The 21,352-nt window shown below is 43.1% G+C and overlaps 1 protein-coding gene across 1 annotated transcript in view; it reads left to right on the top strand.

Moving 5' to 3' along the window:
* mtx1a (metaxin 1a) overlaps positions 1 to 17,775 on the top strand; it is an 18,380-nt gene extending 605 nt beyond the window's left edge. Inside the window, exons 2-8 of the mRNA XM_062538422.1 lie at positions 6,583 to 6,652; positions 7,077 to 7,156; positions 9,412 to 9,504; positions 11,487 to 11,669; positions 14,407 to 14,483; positions 14,765 to 14,922; positions 15,467 to 17,775. Coding sequence (XP_062394406.1) covers positions 6,583 to 6,652; positions 7,077 to 7,156; positions 9,412 to 9,504; positions 11,487 to 11,669; positions 14,407 to 14,483; positions 14,765 to 14,922; positions 15,467 to 15,690 — 885 coding nt within the window. The 3' untranslated portion in view covers positions 15,691 to 17,775. The remainder of the gene's footprint in view (positions 1 to 6,582; positions 6,653 to 7,076; positions 7,157 to 9,411; positions 9,505 to 11,486; positions 11,670 to 14,406; positions 14,484 to 14,764; positions 14,923 to 15,466) is intronic.
* The last annotated feature ends 3,577 nt before the right edge of the window (positions 17,776 to 21,352 follow it).

The raw sequence follows: 21,352 nt of genomic DNA, 5'->3' as shown, positions 1-21,352 counted from the left end.
TTGGGCAGTCGTGAGCTACACGATTAACAGTGATCTGAAAATGAAATGGACAATGTCCAATGAAATGGCCACAAGTCCAGTGTTACTGCTTTAGCATTTTAAACATCTTTCCTGATCCAATGCTTTTTACAGCCCTTCTTTATAGTTCTCATCCATAAATGGACAGTTGTCCAGTGTGTGTGTGTGTGTGTGTGTGTGTGTGTGTGTGTGTGTGTGTGTGTGTGTGTGTCTGTGTGTGTGTCTGTGTCTGCCAGGTCAATTGTACGGAATTAGAAACTGTAAAGTTAACATACAATGAAGATGCAAATGTAAGATGCCCACGATCAGTATCGTGATACTGTCCTCCCTCTTATCCACACAAGTGTAAAATTCAACATTCAGTTGGAATAACGTGTGTATTCGTTATGCCGCCGTATATCTAGGCTAAGGGAATAACATCATTCCATAGGAAATTACACTCCGCTGCACACAAGGCTGTGTGATATCAGCTTGTGCTAATATTAGTGACAGATCATTTTCCTTGGTGTCCAGTTACCTCTCTGTACGTACAGTATGTGGTTGATTATGGTATCCTTATTTCCTTTTTTGTTATGTGCTTGTGCATTTCTTTCCCGTCTTATGGCTGTTCTGTGAAGTTATACTGATTATTCATATAGCCTGCACTGTGATTATATGGTGCTTACTGAAGGTGGAAAGGAAAGTTGAGGACTGTCAGGCCTCATTTCCTCTACAGCACCATGGAACAGTTAAGGCAGTCTTAGAGCCTGTGTCCTTTGGTCAGACTCTAATGCCAGTATGACTGTCTGATGTTTCCCCGAGCCTCGTGGTTAGGAAAATGCATGGCTAATGCTCCCTCTGTCTTACCTATTCTGTGTGGTCTTCCTGACCGCAAACCAACTACTGGACTGGAAGCGTTTCAGTGACACATCATTATAGTCCTGGCACAGCCTTTTGGAAATTTCATTCACAATATTCTGAAACACTTTTGATATTCTGGAACACTTTTAATAAGCCACTTCTTCCTCTCTGTCATCCAGTTGTCTGTCTGATCTGCTGTGTAGGCCTACACAATGCATAGAAGTGTTTATCGAATTAGCCACTTTCCATCACGGTTCATCCTCATATCTGTGAAATTTGTTGCCAACCTTTTGTCCTCCAGTAAGTTTACTAACCACAGGCCGTTTATAGTGATGCTCTGTGATCTCCTCTTTACCTTGAGGGACATTCACTAGCGAGCCATTTATTGGAGATGTGGTGAAGCTAAGCCCAAGGAAACCCAATTAACTGTGCTGGTAGAGAGAAGTCTGCTCCCCCCCCAAGGGTGTCTGTGGCAGTGCTGTGGTTGTGTGCACTCTGGTATGCTGTTAAATGGAGTCAATGGAACTGTATTACAACCAGCTGTGTGTGTTGGCTGGGTAGTGGTTAGTGCTCAGCACAGTCAAAAGATGATCCTAAGGAGAGGGGAGAGGGGAGGTGGGAGGAGGGGCGAGGGGCGCTGGTGGTATCCTGAGCCTATTCTCATTTCATGGCACTGGAAAGAAATGATGTCATTCATGAGTCATATGCTATGCTGATTTCCAGCAGTGCTGTTGGTGGAAGGCGTCTTTTGTTCAGTGCATGTTTGACAGCCTGCCTTTAGAACAAGATCAGAGCCCTTGACATTTACATGTATTCATTTAGCAGACTCTTTTTTAAAGCAACACTAAAGCACTTTTCCTCTGTTGCACGGAATTTGTTTATCCACCAAATAACGATGTCCACAGACAAGGTAGAGCATTGTTGCACGATTTTATGAAAGTATGATGTATTGCGACATCGAAGCAAGTCAAATTTGTGGTTTCATCGAACAACAGGTACGCTACCCGATCTGGTAAAGTTACACTGGTAAAGCAGTTATAGCCGATAGAGGGCCGCGAAATGAATGCAGAAGTGCCGTTCATCCTGTTACGAGTTGATGAACTGCTGAAATGATTTTGGAAACATTATGTTATGGTACGAAAAACTCTTTAGTGTTGCTTTAACCAAAGTAACCAATTATATCACAACGGCCACTGGCCCCGGAGGACCTCAGAGTTAACACCTTGCTCAAGTGCACAACAGTGGAAGCTGGGCAGTGGGCATTGAAACCACAACTGCTCAGGCTGGCTTTATGCTTTATACTCAGCTACAGATCATACATAGTAAGTATAAGTATACTCTTTTGATCCCGTGAGGGAAATTCGGTCTCTGCATTTATCCCAATCCGTGAATTAGTGAACACACACACACAGCACACAGAGAACACACAGTGAGGTGAAGCACACACTAACCCGGAGCAGTGAGCTGCCTGCTCAACAGCGGCACTCGGGGAGCAGTGAGGGGTTAGGTGCCTTGCTTAAGGGCACTTCATGGATGTACCTCATATGGTATATAAAGATGTACAGTAACAAACAAATAACAGGTTTGACTGCACAATGTACAGTCCTGCAAAGAGTAGAGTGTAGAGTTCAGTAGAGTTTAAACTTCGCTCAAACAATGTGCTGTTGCTTCTTGCAAGACTCACAACAGTGTGTTTTTCTTAATAATTAAATTGCATATTAAACATGATTGTGGTGTAAAATGGTAATTACAAACACTGCAGCAGGGCTTTTGTTGAAGTGATCATGGTGTGTGTGTGTTCACACAATTCAGACATTTCCTCTGTTACAGCCTCGTTTTTTTTGGCATATATTACTCCAATATATATACAGTATGCCACTCTGCCTCTCTGCCCTTTCCTCCCAGTTCTACTGTAAGCCAATGTAAGATGCTGCCATACGCTTCTGCAACCTCTTTTGCTAAATTCCTAAGGTAAAGCCTAATGAAATTGCCTATTGACTGAGAACTTTTAATGCATTGTCACTGCTAGCTCTCTTCATGCCAAATTGCCAAATGCTTTTGGTTTATCTTGGACTGGCTGCATCTTTCACTCTTTCTCCTCTCCTTCCTTCTTCAGGCCTACTTGCAACCTTTTTACATGAGAAACTGTTCATGGCAGTCAAAAAAAAAAAAAAAAAAATCTAAGAAAAGTGTTGCGACAGAGCTACAAGACACTTGTCTATTGCGAAGGCATCCGGGTGGACATTTTATGGAAATGTTATTAATTCTGCAATAAAAAAGCAGCAAAAATTATTGGCTTGCTGTGTGTGTTGTAAACTGAATACTTTTCCACACTTAGGCTACTATTATATTGTTTGTAATAAATCCACACTAATTGCACCCATGTTCCTTTCCCTTACTGTGATCTATTTTATCGTTATCAAGGTATTTGGCAGAAATATTCTCAGAAGAGTCGTTTCTGTTATTTTAGCTTTCCAGTTTTCCCCAATCAGGAAAAAGTGTGACACCTTGTGCCCTCTTAATGCCTCCTTCTTCCATATTATAGGATGCATTTATGGTCATTACAAGGCATCGACAGGCATCTAAGTAGTGTTACATTAGTTTGCTGGCAAACTTAATAGGCTGAACCATCTTTCTATTCCACAAAGTAACAAAAGCAGCACTATGTAGCTTTCTGACTTAAAGCTAATACCAGTATTTCTTCTGCCAGTGATCTGTTATCTTGCCTAGTCCATGGGTTCCATCATTTTCTGATCTGTAAATTTGAGCCAAGATGTAGATACAGCTTTCTATACTGACCATTGATGCATCTTTCCGCACTGTGGCGATTCTGAGTTTTTCAGCATGGCCCCAAAGACAATAATGATAATAATAAAAAAAACACTCCCATCAGCCAGAATATTCCTCATGGCTCAGATTTGCACAGAGATTCAATCATTCATTTTAGTACTTACTAAAGATGAATTAATAAGAAATATTCATGGAGCCTTACTGCATTTGAGTTTGAAGTCCACATGTCTTTTAGCCTAGAAATCTAGACGCCCCTAGTGGGTCTGGCTGGTCAGGCTACATGTCTTTGTTAATTAGGCTGCACAATGCTAATAACCGCATATCTGCTTCAAAGATCCACAAAAATGACAGATGAGATGAAACGGGTTTATGTTTCCACAAGTGCTTAACATGTTGTGGTGTGCTTTACAGTGGATAATCTGAACAAATGTTGTGCAAACATTATCTAATCTTAACTCTTATTATAATCTGGATGAACTCCTTTTTTCGGCCATTAGTCTTCATATCTTAAGTTTCCACCAGTTGGCCTGTCTTTCAAAAAAATAAAAAAAAGCTTCTCTTAAACCACCCAGATGTGCAGTCTTTGTGCGTCAGCCGTCAGGCTCCAGGTCATGGTAATTACACTGTGATCTCGGAAATGCAGGATTAGCTTTGCCTGTTGAGCGACCCTGTGTGGGAGGTCTTTATATGAATTATGTGCAGATAGTTTTTTTTGTGTGGTTTTCCAGAAAGCATGGAAGAGACCTGTGGGTTTCAGACAGACACATTTTCACATCAGCCATGATGTAGCATAGCAGGATGTTAAAGGTTGTGCTGTTTTCTCATCAGTTGTTTTATTTTACATCAACATTTATTTTACCTCTGTGAAGCGTATGACACAGTTTAAGGATAGAATGAATTTATCGAATTATATTTAGCAACAAACTATTAAGATAATTGGAGTTGTGCTGAGATGCAAAGCACAGACATAGTGAAAGATGTTGCTGTTGCTGTAGCAACATGATGGAATATGCATTGCTACAGTAGTTTCCATGAAGTCAAGCGACCATTCCATCTGCATGTACAGTCTGGCCTGATGCTGTAGGCATGCCAAACAAACCAACCAGCTTCACATTTTAAGGTTTTTTTTTTATTCCCTCAAGACAAAAGCATATAAATTCCATCCATTTTGATTCAAGGTTTTTATGAGGAAGGCCAAGTCAGCTGAATTGGAGAGCTGTATTTGTTGCATTCTCTCCACAGCCTAGACTCATTCCTTCCCCCCCAGCAGCACAGGCCAGTAGCCAGTAGCCCCCACCTACCTCTGGGCTAATGTTGTGTTATATTTAGTGTTGCTACCTTTCCCTCATCATCTCATGCCAGACTTCTCAATCTTTAGAGGGAAGAAAAGTCTTGCAGATCAGTAGTTCAGGAGGAAAGCCTTGTTCCTCCTTCACCTAATTCCTGACTACTGATAAAGTTCCAGCTCCGATCCTGCCATTCCTGTTCCGCCTTCAGGGTTAGCCTACTCCACTGCCGTGCTCCGTTCTGCTCTGGGTCCCTTCCTTCCTCCGCCCTCATAACTATCTTCCAAACTCTGTCATTTTTTCCATTGACAAAACCTTGGCTTGGCCTCCCAAGCCTCATCCACTCTGTAAGCTCCTACATCTGCTGGCATTAGTCAATGGGAGGGGGGCCAAATGGCACCTCACAGGGCAGAGTCCCTATCTGCAGGGAGCAACATGTTGGATTGTTGCTCGCAGGCTTGTGCTTTTTTGAGTGTTTTGACATGCTTTTAACTTTTTTTTTTTTTTTTAAATCGAGCTTTCTATGGAAGCCATCTGCTCCATCAAGATTTTGAAGGGGAAAACCCTTTGTCCAAATAGCTTTATTAGGAGTTTTGGGTAATTATGGTTTGAGCAATTGTGAACCATTTTAAATGCAAGAAATGTTTTTCGTGAAAAACCTTAATGTATCTTGGACCTAAGTAGGCACCAATTCATCACCAAAAGCAATTTTCTAACTTTTAAAAGATAATTTTCTATCATTCCCAGGAATGTGTTGACCTTGGCCAATACTGTACTTTTAGGACAGTTTTTGGTATCTACTACAGACTTCTGGCTTCATATTTTGTGACATCCATAGTTTGGAACTGCTGAGAAAGATGTGGCAATTATTCACCAGAGGGTGACGCTGTATATGTACGCTAACCTCCGCCCGTTGTGCCTGTTTTTGTGACCAGTGAGTGAAAACAGGTCAACCCCACCACACGTCTGACTCGCCCCACTCTCCCAGACTACATTTCCAGCATGGGGTATCTCACCCAGACCCAAACCATTCAGAGGAGGTTCCCTTCAGGCTGCTGTTCAGCTATACACACATTTTCCTTATTTGAAAAAAAAAAGAAAGAAAAAAGAAAAAACAGAAGCCTTAACTGCTGGAAATTATTTTGTAGACCTGCAGTTTTACAAGCCTCCCAGAAGAAATACTTCATGGCCTGTCAGAAAGTTTCCTGCCCTGAAAAAGAAGCCGTCAGTGGAAAGTCCTGTGTGAGTGTTTCTGTCTGTGCTTGGGGTTGCGGGGACGTGTCTCAGCGAGCTGTCTGTACGGCCACTGCTCGCTTTTTCCCCCTGATACATGTACACCCAGGTGTGCGTAGCATTATTGGTAATCTGAAGTCACAGGCTGTTTTGTGTCTCGCTGTGTTTTAAGCCACAGCTTATCGTAAGTGAGGTGTTAACGTTCTGGCATGCCAGAGGCGGCATTCCTGGCGCTCGTTGCTGTGGTTTGGCCTGGTTTTGATTTAAGCACATGGAAGTGTGCCTGGCACGGAGGCCGTTGATGTACCGGCTGCAGTGACCCACAGTTAAGATGGCAGGACTAAACAAATGTGTTTTCCCTCCTCTTTTCTCTCACTTTCTTCCTTCTTTTCTTTTTACTTGTCTCATCTCTCAGGCTTATGCAAAGTTTGCAGGAGTACCTCTCAAACTTCACAAAACTGCCAACCCTTGGGGAAGTCCTACAGGTAAAGGTGGCACTAAAAGTTACACTTAACCTGATTTGGATCCAAAAAGTTCCCAACATTTCTTTATAACATTCATTGCCTGACTTGTTATGGCCCCTTAATCTGTTTCTGCATCTTCTTTGATTTTTGCTCTCTGTAGGAAGATGATCCCTTCAGGCAAATTAGTTTTAAGCCAAATTACACTGAAAGTGTGTGTTGATAATATGCAGTGCCATGGGTTCAAAAGCCCTTAAAATATGTCTCTCTCTCTCCCCCGCAATTTGGCTAGGACATGTGTTTTTGGTCAAATCTTTCTGAAAACATTTGGTTTAATTCACTCTGTTGTGAGTTCACAGATGTTGGACTAAGAATTAAGGCCATTGAACCCTAGAAAAAATATGAAGAAATGTTAGCATTCAGTATCTCGCCTGATCTCGTCCTCCAGGGTCCCTTCCGGCGCTGAAGACTCAAGAGAATGGAAGCTTTTCTCAGCCCAGTAAGATCATCATTGAATTCAGGAAACGGGTGAGCTACCTCTCTCTGATAGTCACTACAAACCCTGTCGTACCCCAGAGTAAGAAATCAAAACGTAGCCAGCAATTGGTAAATCAATTCATAAAAACACAACACAAATGATAACATAATGCTGCTCATCGGTTAGAAAGTTAGTTAGATCTGCATATCATATATTTTTCAAAGTATCTTGCATAATTACATTGCTTATTATGTATTACTTAGAGGGTACCATCACTACAGTCAAGTATGTGGTCATGTCAAAATGCCTGGCTCTGTGTTGTCAAAGTCAAACTACAGGGTTACTGCCCCAGAAAACTTGGTTAGAGTCCAGCGGAGATGACAGCTCTTTGCAGTAATTGGTGTCAGAAGTGGGATGATGTCAAAGCTAGTATTAGCCCACTTAGTTTGTTGCATGGTAGAAGAGACCAGTGGCTTATTTGTGAACTCTTATACATTCCCCTAAGAAAGGAGTAACTCGCTTTTTGGATTAACCAAGAGCGTTGTAAAACTAATCTCGATTGATCCCACAATTTTCCCTATAACCATCCATGCAGTGTCGATAAAAGTGACGTGGGCTCAACGGTTTCAAACGACTCCTACTGTACATCATCATCCAAATTTCTCTTCTCCCTGAGAGTGGTCGGTACCCTGGAAATCCAGAATTCTCGCGAGAACACAATTTGAATTTTATCTGCAAGACACTCTGGCCATGAGCAATGATGCATGGTACGTTAACCCCAACCATCGGGGCTAACAATCAAATCGGTGTATCTGAAATAGGCGGGCCAAAGGCGAGCTAAACTGATGGCGACAACGCTGCATCGTTCAAACTCGGTACACATTGGTTGTAGTGTTATCCAATTGCGTCGAAGTCCGGAATCAGTCAGAGTAAACATTGGTCGTACTGTTATCCAATTGCGTGCAGTAGTGAGATTTTCAAATGCATGCTTGGTGCCGCCCCTCGAGTTGGGCCATTACATTATTCGTGGCCAGACCCTTAATCTGAAAGATCCCAGGGTTTGGTTTAGAACCAGACCAAGTGGTCGGAACCGTTAGTCCAGTTGGGAGACGTACTCCCACCCACCAGCCAACCGACACCCTCCCCCCCCACCCCCCACCCCACAGCACCAATCGCTGCCATCAGCTCCTGTCCTAGCCCTCATCCAGTTGGAAGTCTGGGCATGCATAGACACTGTCCTTGTGCTTGGGTCGTGGGTGTTTTAGTGTGTTAAGTCAACCTAAGGATTGATAAATACTTTTGATGTGATGTGGAAAGAATGGCTCAGATGAAATCATCTTTGTCTCTAAGGCGTGGGTGGAGATGGGGAGGAGTTCAGACTAGTGTTCAGAAATCCCTGTGTCTGGGGCAAAAGTGACATGGTCCACATAATTCATACATACACAGACAGACACAGACACTCCGACTTGGACTGTCTGGCAGGCATCATACATTTTTCATTTCACTGTCAGTTCTTCCATGTCGTTAAACAAACTCAAACCGTCGAAGACACCACATAATGACCACCTTCTGAGCCCTTCAGTTTACAACTGCAGGGATCCTTCTTTCCAACATCATGTCATCATCCACAGGATGTTTTGATGTGGAAAAACGTTGGCTGACCTTGAATTGTCATGCTAAACTACTTTTACACCATTTTGCCTTTTGCATCTACAACTAATATTTAGGCTCGTTGCCACATGATATTGCAGTTTTGGCAGTATCTTTTCCCAAGAGAGATCGAGTGGACTTCCCTCTGTGCTCATCAGCAGCAGAATTAGGTTGTGTGTGGTTTTTCCAAGTCCTTGTTTTTATGATACATTTCATGCTGCAGACACAGGCCTGGCAACCGAAAAAGTGTTGTTAAGTTCACCGACCTTGTTAGACTGTTGTGTAATTGTGCTATCCCACTGGTTAGGGATTAGGAGGAAAAATGCAATAAAAGCAGCCTGGAACCATAATATTGTTTTTTTTTTTTTTTATCTCTTTATTTTCCCGTTTCATTCACTGTTATGTTTTGGGCATTGTTGAGGAATTCTAATGGTGTGTTTTAGCCAAGGTGATTTGTGCTGTTAGTGTATGAACAGTTAAGAGTGTAAGATTAAATTATGTGCATTGCTTGATAGGTTGGTAGTACCCCCTTAATTGACCAAAGTCACAGTTTTGAATGAAAAGGCTGGTAAACCAGCTGTAAATGCAATTTCTTTCAACTGTCTACCAGTGTGCCCTTGGTAAATGATAGCATTGTCTTCTCTTGTTTCTGTAGAAGTACAATGCAGACTTCGACCTCTCAGCAACAGAGGGAGCGGACACACTGGCTTTCACATCTCTGGTGGAGGAGAAGCTGATGCCGGCACTGGTCAGTCTCTCTCTCTCTCTCTCTCTCTCTCTCTCTCTCTCTCTCTCACTCTCTCTCTTTCTATATTGTTCATCTGACATGATAAAACATGTTGCTCAGGCATATCACTATCACAGATATTTGGATAGAGGACCACCTCCTCTCCAGTGTTGTGCATGAACGAGTTCAAAAGAACGTGTTCATTGAACACGCTAATTTTTCTGTGAACGCTGAACTGAACGCAACACATTTGTAAATAATGAATTTGAACGTGAATTCGCTCAGATTTTGGGAAATGAACGACGAACGTCACGGAATTTATTTTGTCCTGAGAAGTCGAGTGACACTATCTGCTGGCAATTTAGAAACAGTATGTCGTTGTCACACTCACTGCCCACGGGCGCCACTCCTAAACTACAGCTTTGCACTACATTACTACATTACCCATGATCACGTTACGCATGATGCATTGTACACAGAACCGCTGCTAAATGCAATCGCGGAAAGATTCTGCACTTGTCAGTGATGAAAGAGGGATGCATAACGTGTTCAAAGAGCCCTACAGTATGTCACTGAACAGTTCCATCGCAGCAGGTGCAGCAATGCAGCCTCCTCCATACTCCCGGTGTAAAAACTACACTCTTCTGCTGTCAGGCATGCACAGCTGACGCATTTATTATTAATTATTAATAAATGCGCGGCCGCATTTATTAGGCGTCGGTATCTGCCATAGACCTAAAAGAAATGTATCTGCCCAGCGAAATAAATCCCAATTTACGGACATTCTCAATTAGATGAGAACAACAGGTGGCTGTAGCCTATATTCCGTCAGAAACAGATTTTCATTCAAATGAACTGAATTTGAACTAGTTCAAAATTAAAAATGGTGAACTATGAACGTGAACAGTTCACTTTGCACGTGTGTGAACTGAACTTTGAACTAGTTACTGAAGAGTGTGAACGTGCACAACACTGCTCCTCTCAGACCTGGTTCCATACATACAGTACCTCCATCACCACCACCATACGTAGCTGTCAGAGCAAACCTCCACAGACATGAGTCTCCAAGGGAATGACTCCATTCCTTGTTCCCCACTCTTTCACCGCGTCGTCATAGGAACTTAAAGTATCATGGAAATCATGAAGGGCTTTCAGTGTTTTTCAGACTTTTCATTGTTCCAGCCATCGGACCCATCTGAAATCCTCATTTGCATCATTTCCCTTCGTTTTCCCTCTCAAACCTTGAACCCGATTTAAAGAAAACCTGCTGTGTTTTGCTCAAACCCTCAGTCCTTCCTTATTATGTAAGTGTATCCGATTTTTCACAGTCATTATTCCTGACCTTTTGCCACTCTTGTTAAAGGAAATGCCTCAACGTTTCCTGTCGGGCTACCGCAGCTAGACAGCACAGCACAGCAGCCCTGGAACAGTGAAGGGCTAACTGCCCAGGCAGAGCTGAAGTACAGCTTCTGGACTGTAGAATGCAGTGCCACTAATACCCAGGAAAATGCCTGCATCTTCCTATGTTATATTGACATATTTACTTTAACTGCCTCTCAAGTGTAAGAAACACTCGGTCATGATCACCCTGCACTCATTATTGTGGTGTGTATCACAGTATTTCACCTGACATCATTGTGTTCCTCTTAATCAATCACTGCTATGGATGAGCTCCATACCAGGATAAGGTCTCAGTAGCAAATACTGGGGTTCACCCCCGACAACCCCCAAAAAACAGAAAGCTGCAAACGGAACAGAAGCATAAAGTGTTAAACCCACCACACACAAATACACTTGAATGTGGGTGTTTGTATGGCTGCTGTAATTTGTTTCTGTCTTCCTCCTTTATTTATGATATTTTAGTCTTTTTCCCCTTTTTCCCCTTTGTTTGCTCTATTTATTGAGACCAGGTACTGTGAAACTGAATTGCCCAGTGTTGGGACAAATAAAGCTTTCTGAACTGAACTGAACACTCGCCTCAACCCCTTGCCTTCCCATTTCAGGTCTACGCTCTGTGGGTGGACCCCAAGAACTACGTGGAGGTGACCCGCCGTTGGCATGGCGACAACATTCCCTTCCCGCTGAACTTCTTCCTGCCGAGCCGCATGCAGCGGCAGCAGCTGGCCCGCCTGCGCCTCATCAAGGGGGACGAGACCCTGGAGGCCGGCGAGGACATGGAGAAGGAGGTGGGTGGTGTTGGCGGTGAGAGAGGGGTGGGGTTGGCGGTGAATGAGGGGTGGGTGGTGTTGGCGGTGAGAGAGGGGTGGGGTTGGCGGTGAATGAGGAGTGCGTGGTGCTCGGGGTGAGAGAGGGGTGGAGTTGGTGGGGAATGAGGAGTGCGTGGTGGTCGGGGTGAGAGAGGGGTGGGTGGTGGTCAGGGTGAGAGAGGGGTGGTGTTGGGGGTGAATGAGGGGTGGGGGTGGTCGGGGTGAGAGAGGGGTGGGGTTGGTGGTGAATGAGGAGTGCGTGGTGCTCGGGGTGAGAGAGGGGTGGAGTTGATGGGGAATGAGGAGTGCGTGGTGCTCGGGGTGAGAGAGGGGTGGAGTTGGTGAGGAATGAGGAGTGCGTGGTGGTCGGGGTGAGAGAGGGGTGGGGTTGGCGGTGAATGAGGGGTGGGTGGTGGTCGGGGTGAGAGAGGGGTGGAGTTGGTGGGGAATGAGGAGTGCGTGGTGGTCGGGGTGAGCGAGGGGTGGGGTTGGCGGTGAATGAGGGGTGGGTGATGGTCGGGGTGAGAGAGGGGTGGTGTTGGGGGTGAATGAGGGGTGGATGGTGGTCGGGGTGAGAGAGGGGTGGAGTTGGTGGGGAATGAGGAGTGCGTGGTGGTCGGGGTGAGAGAGGGGTGGGGTTGGCGGTGAATGAGGGGTGGGTGGTGGTCGGGGTGAGAGAGGGGTGGAGTTGGTGGGGAATGAGGAGTGCGTGGTGGTCGGGGTGAGCGAGGGGTGGGGTTGGCGGTGAATGAGGGGTGGGTGATGGTCGGGGTGAGAGAGGGGTGGTGTTGGGGGTGAATGAGGGGTGGGTGGTGGTCGGGGTGAGAGAGGGGTGGAGTTGGTGGGGAATGAGGAGTGCGTGGTGGTCGGGGTGAGAGAGGGGTGGGTGGTGGTCGGGGTGAGAGAGGGGTGGGGTTGGTGGTGAATGAGGGGTGGGGGTGATGCCGTTGTCGGTGAATGAGGGGTAGGGGTAGCGGTGGTGGTCGAGGTGATGAGGGGTGGAGGAAATGGCGGTGGTGGTGTTGGCAGTGGTGGTGTTGGCAGTGAATGGGGGGGTGAGTGATGGTTGGGGTGAGAAAAGGGTGGGATGGTGAGGGTGATGGTGTTGGATGGGGGTGATGGAGGGATGGGGGTGGTAGCGTTGGCAGTGAATAGGGGGTGAGTGGTGGTGGAGGTAGTGAAGGTGGTGGTGAGTGAGGGTGGCACCACAAGTAGTCCAGAGGACCTAGGCAGTCTCACACATAACTCTGAGGCGACCAGTCTAACTGACACCCCCAAACACCAGTTGACAGTGTTATTCAGACACACATGGAAAAAGAACACTAACAGGCGATACACAAAAAGACACTCAGGAAAAAGAAAAACACTAATAAATTCCACCCCTAACTTCTACAGTACATTTCCCGGTGCTCTCTGGCAAAGACTTTAATTTCTCCTTCAAGGTCCACCTTCAAGGGCCCCTTGGGTTGGTTCAGAAAATTCAAATGCCATTAATAATTCAGCCATCGCAACCCACATGTACTGTAATCCACCTTTCAACATGGTGTCCTCCAGATGGAAATGTTAATCAACATCTGGATACACAAGATTACGACCTAAATAGTGCTGGGAATAAGGAGTAAATCTGAGTCAGGTACCACAACGCTGAGTCAGGGAGCTGTAGCTGTTCCTTTTTTTAAACCGTGTCTGGCCTTTCAAGGGAGACAAGTGTGCGAACTCTAGTAAGGAGGTGGTAAAAGGGGGAAGGACGTGAGGAATGAAGCGTTTTATTGAGGACATAACCTTTGACCTTTGACCTCAATTGTACTTCTGACATTTAACATTTAACTTGTCTTCCCAACCGTACAAGTAAAGGTTGCCCAGCTGGTTGGAATATAACCCTAGCTACGTATTTGTATTTTTTTCAACCTCTCATTTACTTTGATGTCACTGGAGATGAAAGGGATTGTTTGGTTGGAAAGTGTAAACAGTTTGTTCTGTTCTCTTCAGCCCCTTGGAGATGTACGCCGGTTTTCAGATTTGGTTGTGCATTTTTAAATTTAGTCATCTGCAACTTTTATTTTTTATTTGTACTTTTACATCTAGTCAGGCAGACTGCTCGCATAGCCTAGAGTAAAGCTCATGACGTGCGGGCATTCTCTCTACTGATCTGGGTGGCATTCAAGACATGCACTTTTGATCCCTCGTGGCTGTGGCCTAGTCCCCTCCATGGTCAACCAGTTGAGGTGCGAAGGCTGTAATTTTTGTGCAGACATGGGGCTGACGAGGTGTGTGTGTTTGTGTGTGTGTGTGTCTGTCTGTGGTGGTGGTGGGGGTGTGTGACACCGTAGTCTCCAGCCATGTAGTTTCCAGCACCACTGGAGGCTGGGGGGCCTCTGTATGTCCCGGGAATGTCTCTGCGGCGAAGCGCGCCTTGGGGACCTCTGCACATTATTCATCCTCACGCTCCCACAGCAGGCTGACGTCATGGAGGCAAATGTGGTAGCCATGTGGATGGCTGCCTGAGTGGCGATCCACTTGATTTATGCTTCTCAGGAAGACACGCACCACCGCTATTATGGCAGGCAAATAAAGTAGTGTCTGTGAGCGAGAGGCTGGTCTGACCTGAGGTCTGCTGCCTGCCTGACTGCCTGCCATGCGGGTAGTCATTTCTCTCATTTATGTCCCCCCCCCCTCCCCACACCCCATTCCACTGTCTTCACGTCTCTCTCTCCAGCTTTACCACGATGCCCAGGAGTGCATGGATCTCCTCTCTCAACGTCTTGGTTCCAGCAAATTCTTCTTTGGGGATTCGTGAGTCTGACTTCTTATATTGCAGTTGTTTGTAATGTAAGGACTATTTGTTGAATGGAATAATAATTAGAGATTGACTCCATACATTTGTGTGTATTTTAAATGGATCCACAAATGTTTGTAAGGGACTTTTAGATTAAACCTGTGCAAGGAATTTTCACTTCCATTTGAGTTAATTACCAATTTAAGGCTCTCTACATAATTTGTATAGGTAGTTATTCAAGATGTCATTTGTATAAATACATTGTGCCAATAATTCTGTATTTATCATATCCTCTCAGGCCCTCCTCTCTGGATGCGCATATATTTGGCCACCTGGCGCCATTGCTGAAGATCAAGTTGCCATGTGGGCGCCTCCAGCAGCATCTGAAGTCTCTGGACAACCTGACGCGATTCTGCTCCAACATCCTAACTCTCTACTTCCCCAGCGAGCCTAATGGTGAGTGGAGGCCCACTGCTTATTGAGGTCAAATTCCTGTGGCTCTTCGACACATGCTCCTATGTTTTACGTTTTCAAATTGAAGCTGAAAACGCTGGACTTTGTGGGTCAGTTTCCTGTAAATGGATTAAGCCTTGTCCTGCACTGAAAGATAACTTCAGTGGAGATATTTTAGTCTAGGGCAAGGCTTAAACCATGTACGAGAAATGGGCCCAGTGTGTTTTATTTGATTTTATTTGCCTGACAGAATTGGTCATTTGAATGGGATGGGATGTGTTGATGGATGATTGTGTTTTAGCTTCAACTCAGTCCTTCACTATACATACTGTATATTAATGTTTTAAGAGTTTGATACTGATATTACTAACATCAAATCTATCAAGTGATTTGATTTGATCTTCCATGATGGGACAACTTTAGAGGGGTGGTAACCAAATGAACAAACCCAGAGTACCACACGTTGGATAAGGATTCATTTCTAATTTAGTCGTAGTAATCACGACTAAAAATCGACTTTTGGAACCTTGTATTTCTGTACATGCAGAGGGCGCGGCTCCCAAAGTGTCCACTCAGCCCGAGGCCAGCGACTTTGACAACGAGCCCAACAAGAGGAGGAAGCAGCTGCTGTCTCTGGTCTTCGCCCTGGGGGCCATGCTGAGCTACGCCCTGCTGACGGGCATCGTCTCCATCGAGCACGTGCCCACCGAGGAGGACCTCCGGGAGCTGCAGGGCATCGCAGAGGCCTCCCCAGGCGAGGACGAGGAGTGATTGTGTGTGTGTGTGTGTGTGTGTGGACGAGAAGTGATGTCGAGAGTAAAAGGGTGATGGAATGGGATAGAGCAGCAGGGACAGGTGTTGGGAGTGTTTTTTTGCGATTAGCCGTTTTTAGAGGACACAGTTAGTTCTGTATGGTGCAAAGCATTTCTCTAAAGACTAAGACGAACCGCTCCCTGATTTTGTTCAGGTGACGTGAGCAAGAACCATTAGGTTTTATTTTACAGATAGATAAAGATCTTTTTTTATTATTATTGCATGATAATCATGGTGGCCAATTCAATTAGTCAACTTATCAGTTGATCAAGGAATAAGTATGATGATGACCAAATGTTTTTTTTTTTCATTTCACTAGTGTTTATTTTCTTCAGAAGCATGTACTCTTTACTATGAAAATGTACTAGGGCACATTTGCTGATTCTTACAGGGGAGCTACACCAGACGCGTAACTGAAGCGTTCCGAGACCCATCTTCTAAAATGGATTTTACGTGTTGCGAACGGAACGCTTCAGTTACGCGTCTGGTGTAACTCCCCTGTTAGAGATATTATGACTGCATTGCTGAAATTGCAGGCCTTTTTTCTGCGCTATCCAATTCTCTCTGCAGCCTTTGTCTCATTGGCTGGTACAAAAACGGCTCATTTTGGATAAACACACCATGTCCAGCCATGACTTGTCAAGCCAAACTAATGATGCAGGTATCAATGAAATTAACTATGGGGACCAAAATGACCCAGGAAACCTTTAATCAAACCTTTACCCAGATTTGGGACTGTAATTCCTTATAGGTGGATCAAATTTGCACTTGATACAGAGGAACTCCATTGTTGCCTTGTGTGAGTTGATTTAGGCTTTTATGTCTTTTTTGCCGTGGTGTTGTTATTGTTGTTGTTGTCGTCGTCTTTATTTTGATTTCTTATTGAAATGTCTTCCCCCCTCTCTTTGTTAGTTTTTATGTTCAAACCTAAGATCAGGTGTTTTTATGTACAGTTGGAAGTTTTTGGATGTTCACACACATTTAGAAAACATTTTAATGTATGCAGCAAATGACAGTAGAGAGACCTGAGAGTTATTTCAAGGAGTGATATTGGTGGTATGTTGAGCCTAAAGCGAGAGGTGAATGTTGGTGGACTTCTTTTTCTTTCAACTTTTACATTTGTATGTCAATTGTTTATGTTATTTATGTAAGCAAAATGGCTAACAGCAAGGCAATTGCCACGAACGTTTGCCTGTTTGCCTGAATTGAACGCACCTCTGGCTTTAAGCTCAGCATGTTTCCTCATACACCCCATTGTTTTTATTTTACAGTATGTGCATGAGTATCCATATACTGCTACCTAAGTGTTCAAATGGCAGCTTAGTGGCTGGATGGATACTTCAGGACTATTACCAACATATTTGTGCTGAACCAGAATATGACCAGAATTCAACCAGAGGGCAATTCCTCTTTATGTGATCTGGCCGAAGCTGTAAAATATCTAAAAATCCTGTCCATATTTCTAACAGACCAATGTTTGTGCTGTCTGCAGCTCGTTGTAATTTGATGTCTTAATTCACAGTCTGAAGTACTGATTTGAATGGAACATCACAAAAGTATATTAGCAACATACCAAAGAGTAAGCCTTTTGTTGCTTTTTCAAAATATTACTCAATAAAAGTGATTGATTCAGTGTCCAAAACCGTAAATCTTTTAAAGATGTTTACTTGTGCTTGTTATGAGACCATCTTCCTTCTCTTTGTGGTTGAGTGTGTTTCAGTCCTCAATTCCAGTGTGTGCTGAAAAATGTATCAACTGCTTAGGTTTACATATGTAATCAAGCATGACGGAGTACATACATTAATAGTTGTATTTTGATTATGATTGCTTCCTCACTACTAACTTGCCAGACTTAGGAAGGACCACATTTATGATTTGACCGTGATCACAATTAACACTTAATCTCTTACATGCCCTTATTACAAGACCAATAATGTGTGCATTGTCACTTACCCTAATGACGAGAAAAATGTAAATATGTTGCAAATGAATATTATATTTTCTTAATTTATGAATGAATGAATAAATGGGCCTTGAACACAAGATTGCTGATATGCTGTAGCTTTTGTGATAAACACTTTACACCCATTTTTCCAGAATTTGGAATGAAACTGAGACATGGTATTGTCCATGTTCTAGTGTCACAGGTCGTCTTCAGACTGAATTGCTGTCTCCTGCCTCATTCACAGATTGTAAGATGGGGCTCACATAGGTAATTTCTGGAACATCATGGAACTTTGATAAAGTACCATAAAGCACCACAGACTGTGGATTCTTTTAAGAAAGGCCTTATCTGTTTTTATATGCTGGTTTTAGCTTAATTTTATGCTACTTTAAACTTCCTCTATGGTGTTACTTTTATCCTTTGTGTGTGTGTGTGTGTGTGTATGCATTGTAGCACTTTGAGATAATTTATTTGATGTAAAGCGCAATATAAATCAAATGTATTATTATTATTATTATTATTATTATTATTACAGTGCATGAAAATGCACTGTACTGTTCTTCCTAGACTTCTTATTATTACAGTGCATGAAAATGCACTGTACTGTTCTTCCTCGGTCTTCTTCTTCTTCTTCTTCTTCTTCTTCTTATTCTTCTTCTAACGCACGCAAATCAGCTTCAACCGCTTAACGTAGAAACTCCATTCAAATTTTGTCGTGTAGGTCTTACTTACGCGATGTGGGCTTTGTATTTTTCAACTTTGTAACTTTTATACTTTTTAAACTATTAGTTAAAAACTATTACAATTTCCCCCATAGACTTAACATTTGCTCATTATGACATCACGGCAGCAATTAGAATCTTACGCCAGGTGTCCGGCCTCCTGGGCACCAACTGTCAGTTTCTCTGGCTTTAAGCATACAGTCTCTCAGAAGACTACACATATCCTGTTAAACTGTTTCCTCTGTCCACAACTGTTTCAAAATAAAAGTCCTCAATGCAATAATCATGGATTAAAGTTTTCCGTCATATGACGGATTTCCGTCAACCGGAGGCGCTAGAGGTCAATCATGAGATTGATGCAGATCCGGGGAGAAAATATTTGGGGGGGGGGGGGGGGGGGGGGGTATGCGGCGCGACCTCCCTTGCAAGCTGCAGTGATGGTTACACCTCTTGTTGAACCCTGTTTTGTGATAGGCCTGTGTTTTAGCCTATGTTAAAATCTTCGTTGTGCGCAAAATAAATAAATAAATAAATGCGGTCGTGCAACTGCGTTGATGAACATTAGGCTATATACTACTAGGCTACTACTATTAGGCTGCTGCTGCTACTACTAATAATAATCATCATCATCATCATGATACAATAATAAACGAGAGAAAGGCCAATTGAAACAGATGAAAGAACAGTCTTGATTTATAGCCTACTTTGGAGCCGCATGCTTAACATAGCCTATTAGGCTTTTGTAGGTTAAACAAGCGTTGCAGAAGTTCAGGAAAGCTGTCGTTTTTTCGGTTTAATTAGTCTATGATTTGGGCTAATTATTCTTCATAAAAGTAAAATGAAAATAAACAGTAGTTTCGCCAGTTGTAATAGTAAGCTATAGTATAGCTTCAGGACAGACATCCACGCACTAGCTGCGCGAAGTTCTGCGTTGTTTGCGATGACTTCTTGTCCGCACTTGCTAGTTCCCCGATCTCATCAAATTAGACTACTTAGAGGTCGGCAGTGTTGGGGAGCTTAAAGATGAATAGTCAAAAAGAACATGGCTATAGCCTACTTTCGGTCATTATTAATATTAATAGAGTCGGGTGCGCCCGAAACGCAGAGACAGACAACGGAAAAGTGTGTGTCTGCGCCACGCCACTATCAGGCTATCCTACTGTTTAGTTTAACTGCTAATTTCTCTAAAAATAATTATAATAAGCCAACAAGGTTAATTTATACAATTCAAAAGGATCCAGTAGCTTAGGCTATGTCTATACAGTTTGCCTAATTTGTCTTCTTCAAAGAGAAAGTCGTAGGTCCGTTTCCAATAAACGAAACTTTTATATTAGGAGTCCTATGACTGACGCGTGTTCTTATAAAAACGTATTGTCTTCCAGTTAATATTCTTGGATGTTTATTGTAACAAACAGCACAGTTCTCATACAATTGACACGACCAACACGGTCAGAAATACCGTGGAACTCCTAACATTTCTGCCGTGCATCACGTTCTCCAACAACTAAAACGTCTTAAAGCGACATGCACCTTTAATTAAACAACATGTCACCTAATCACACTAAGTAAAGTTACACCAAATTATATCCTGACATCAGCAAACATCAGAATTCTTTAGCATATTACATTTCAAATCAATTATTCCAAATCTTCAATAACAGAGGCCTATCTGACGGTTAACCTATGGCTGTGAGTTTTAATTGTTTTCATGCATGTCTGGTGAGGATTGAGGAATGTTTTGGAGACATACGTGCATTTTAGGCATAATGCTGGCCCTAATCTCTGATTGAAAATGCACAGAATTTATGCATTTACATAACAGTATTTAATACATTTTCTCAGGGGTGACAGTGACTCCCCCAACCCCCTATTTTTTTTTGGGGGGGGGGGGGGGGGGGGGGGGGGCAACGGGCTATGGCCGGCCCTCGGAGCACTCTTAATAAGCAACAGTGTGCAGTATTGAATAGCTAGGCCTACTTTAAAATGTGTTACTTGTAAACGGAGGGTACAATTAGTCTGTATGGCCCTATTTTATGTAGGTCTGCGCCAAGGCCCTTTGATTTGCCTCACTTGCGTGTGTCAATTTTTAATTTTTTTTTTGGACAAAACAATTTCAGTCAGATGAGTTTTTTTCACTTTAATCCATGGCAATAATACACTATTAAATCATTTAACCACTGAAACTACTCAACTATTTAACTGTTCAACCATTCCAACTGTCAGTTATCATCAACTATGCCTCCAGTCAACTAAATGAAACCTCCATGTACCTAGCAACCAATATAGCAACCATTAAAACTAAGCGTTTTTGACAGTTTCCATAGCAACCAACATGATTATACTACAGTAACTTCTTTATTCCTGATAGTGGGCACCATGGATACCCTAGCAACTACTGTTTCAAAATAAAAGTCCTCACTAGCAAGTTAGCATTGTTAGCATGGTTAGCATTGTTAACATTTTTAGCATAACTGCTAAAAATGATTAGCTAAGTTAGCTAATCAACCTGGTTAACATTGTTAGCATTGTTAGCATTATTAACATAGTTAGCATTTTTAGCACAACTGCTAAAATGATTAGCTAAGTTAGCTAATCAACATGGTTAGCATTGTTAACATAGTTAGCAATGTTAGCATAGTTAGCATTTTTAACATTACTGCTAGAAATCATCAGCTAAGTTAACTTATCAACCTGGTTAGCATTGTTAGCATAGTCAACATTTTAGAATACCTGTTAGAAATCATTAGTTAAGTTAGAACAGGAATGTTTAAGCTTTAAAATGTCTACCTTAACACCATCAACTCTCTTTAAACTATGCAACCACCATGTTTACCCTAGCTACACCTTAGTAGCCATATCTACATTTTTTTGCATTTTCATGCACTGGTAATTCCTTGGAATTGCATTTCTAGTTAAGTCTGTTCCAGACATGGATAGTCAGGGGATTTGATCA

The sequence above is a fragment of the Sardina pilchardus genome, chromosome 6 (genome assembly GCF_963854185.1).
Source record: "Sardina pilchardus chromosome 6, fSarPil1.1, whole genome shotgun sequence".
NCBI lineage: Eukaryota > Metazoa > Chordata > Actinopteri > Clupeiformes > Clupeidae > Sardina > Sardina pilchardus.
Note: the sequence above shows the minus strand (reverse complement) of the source record. Positions and strands in the feature narration are given on the sequence as shown.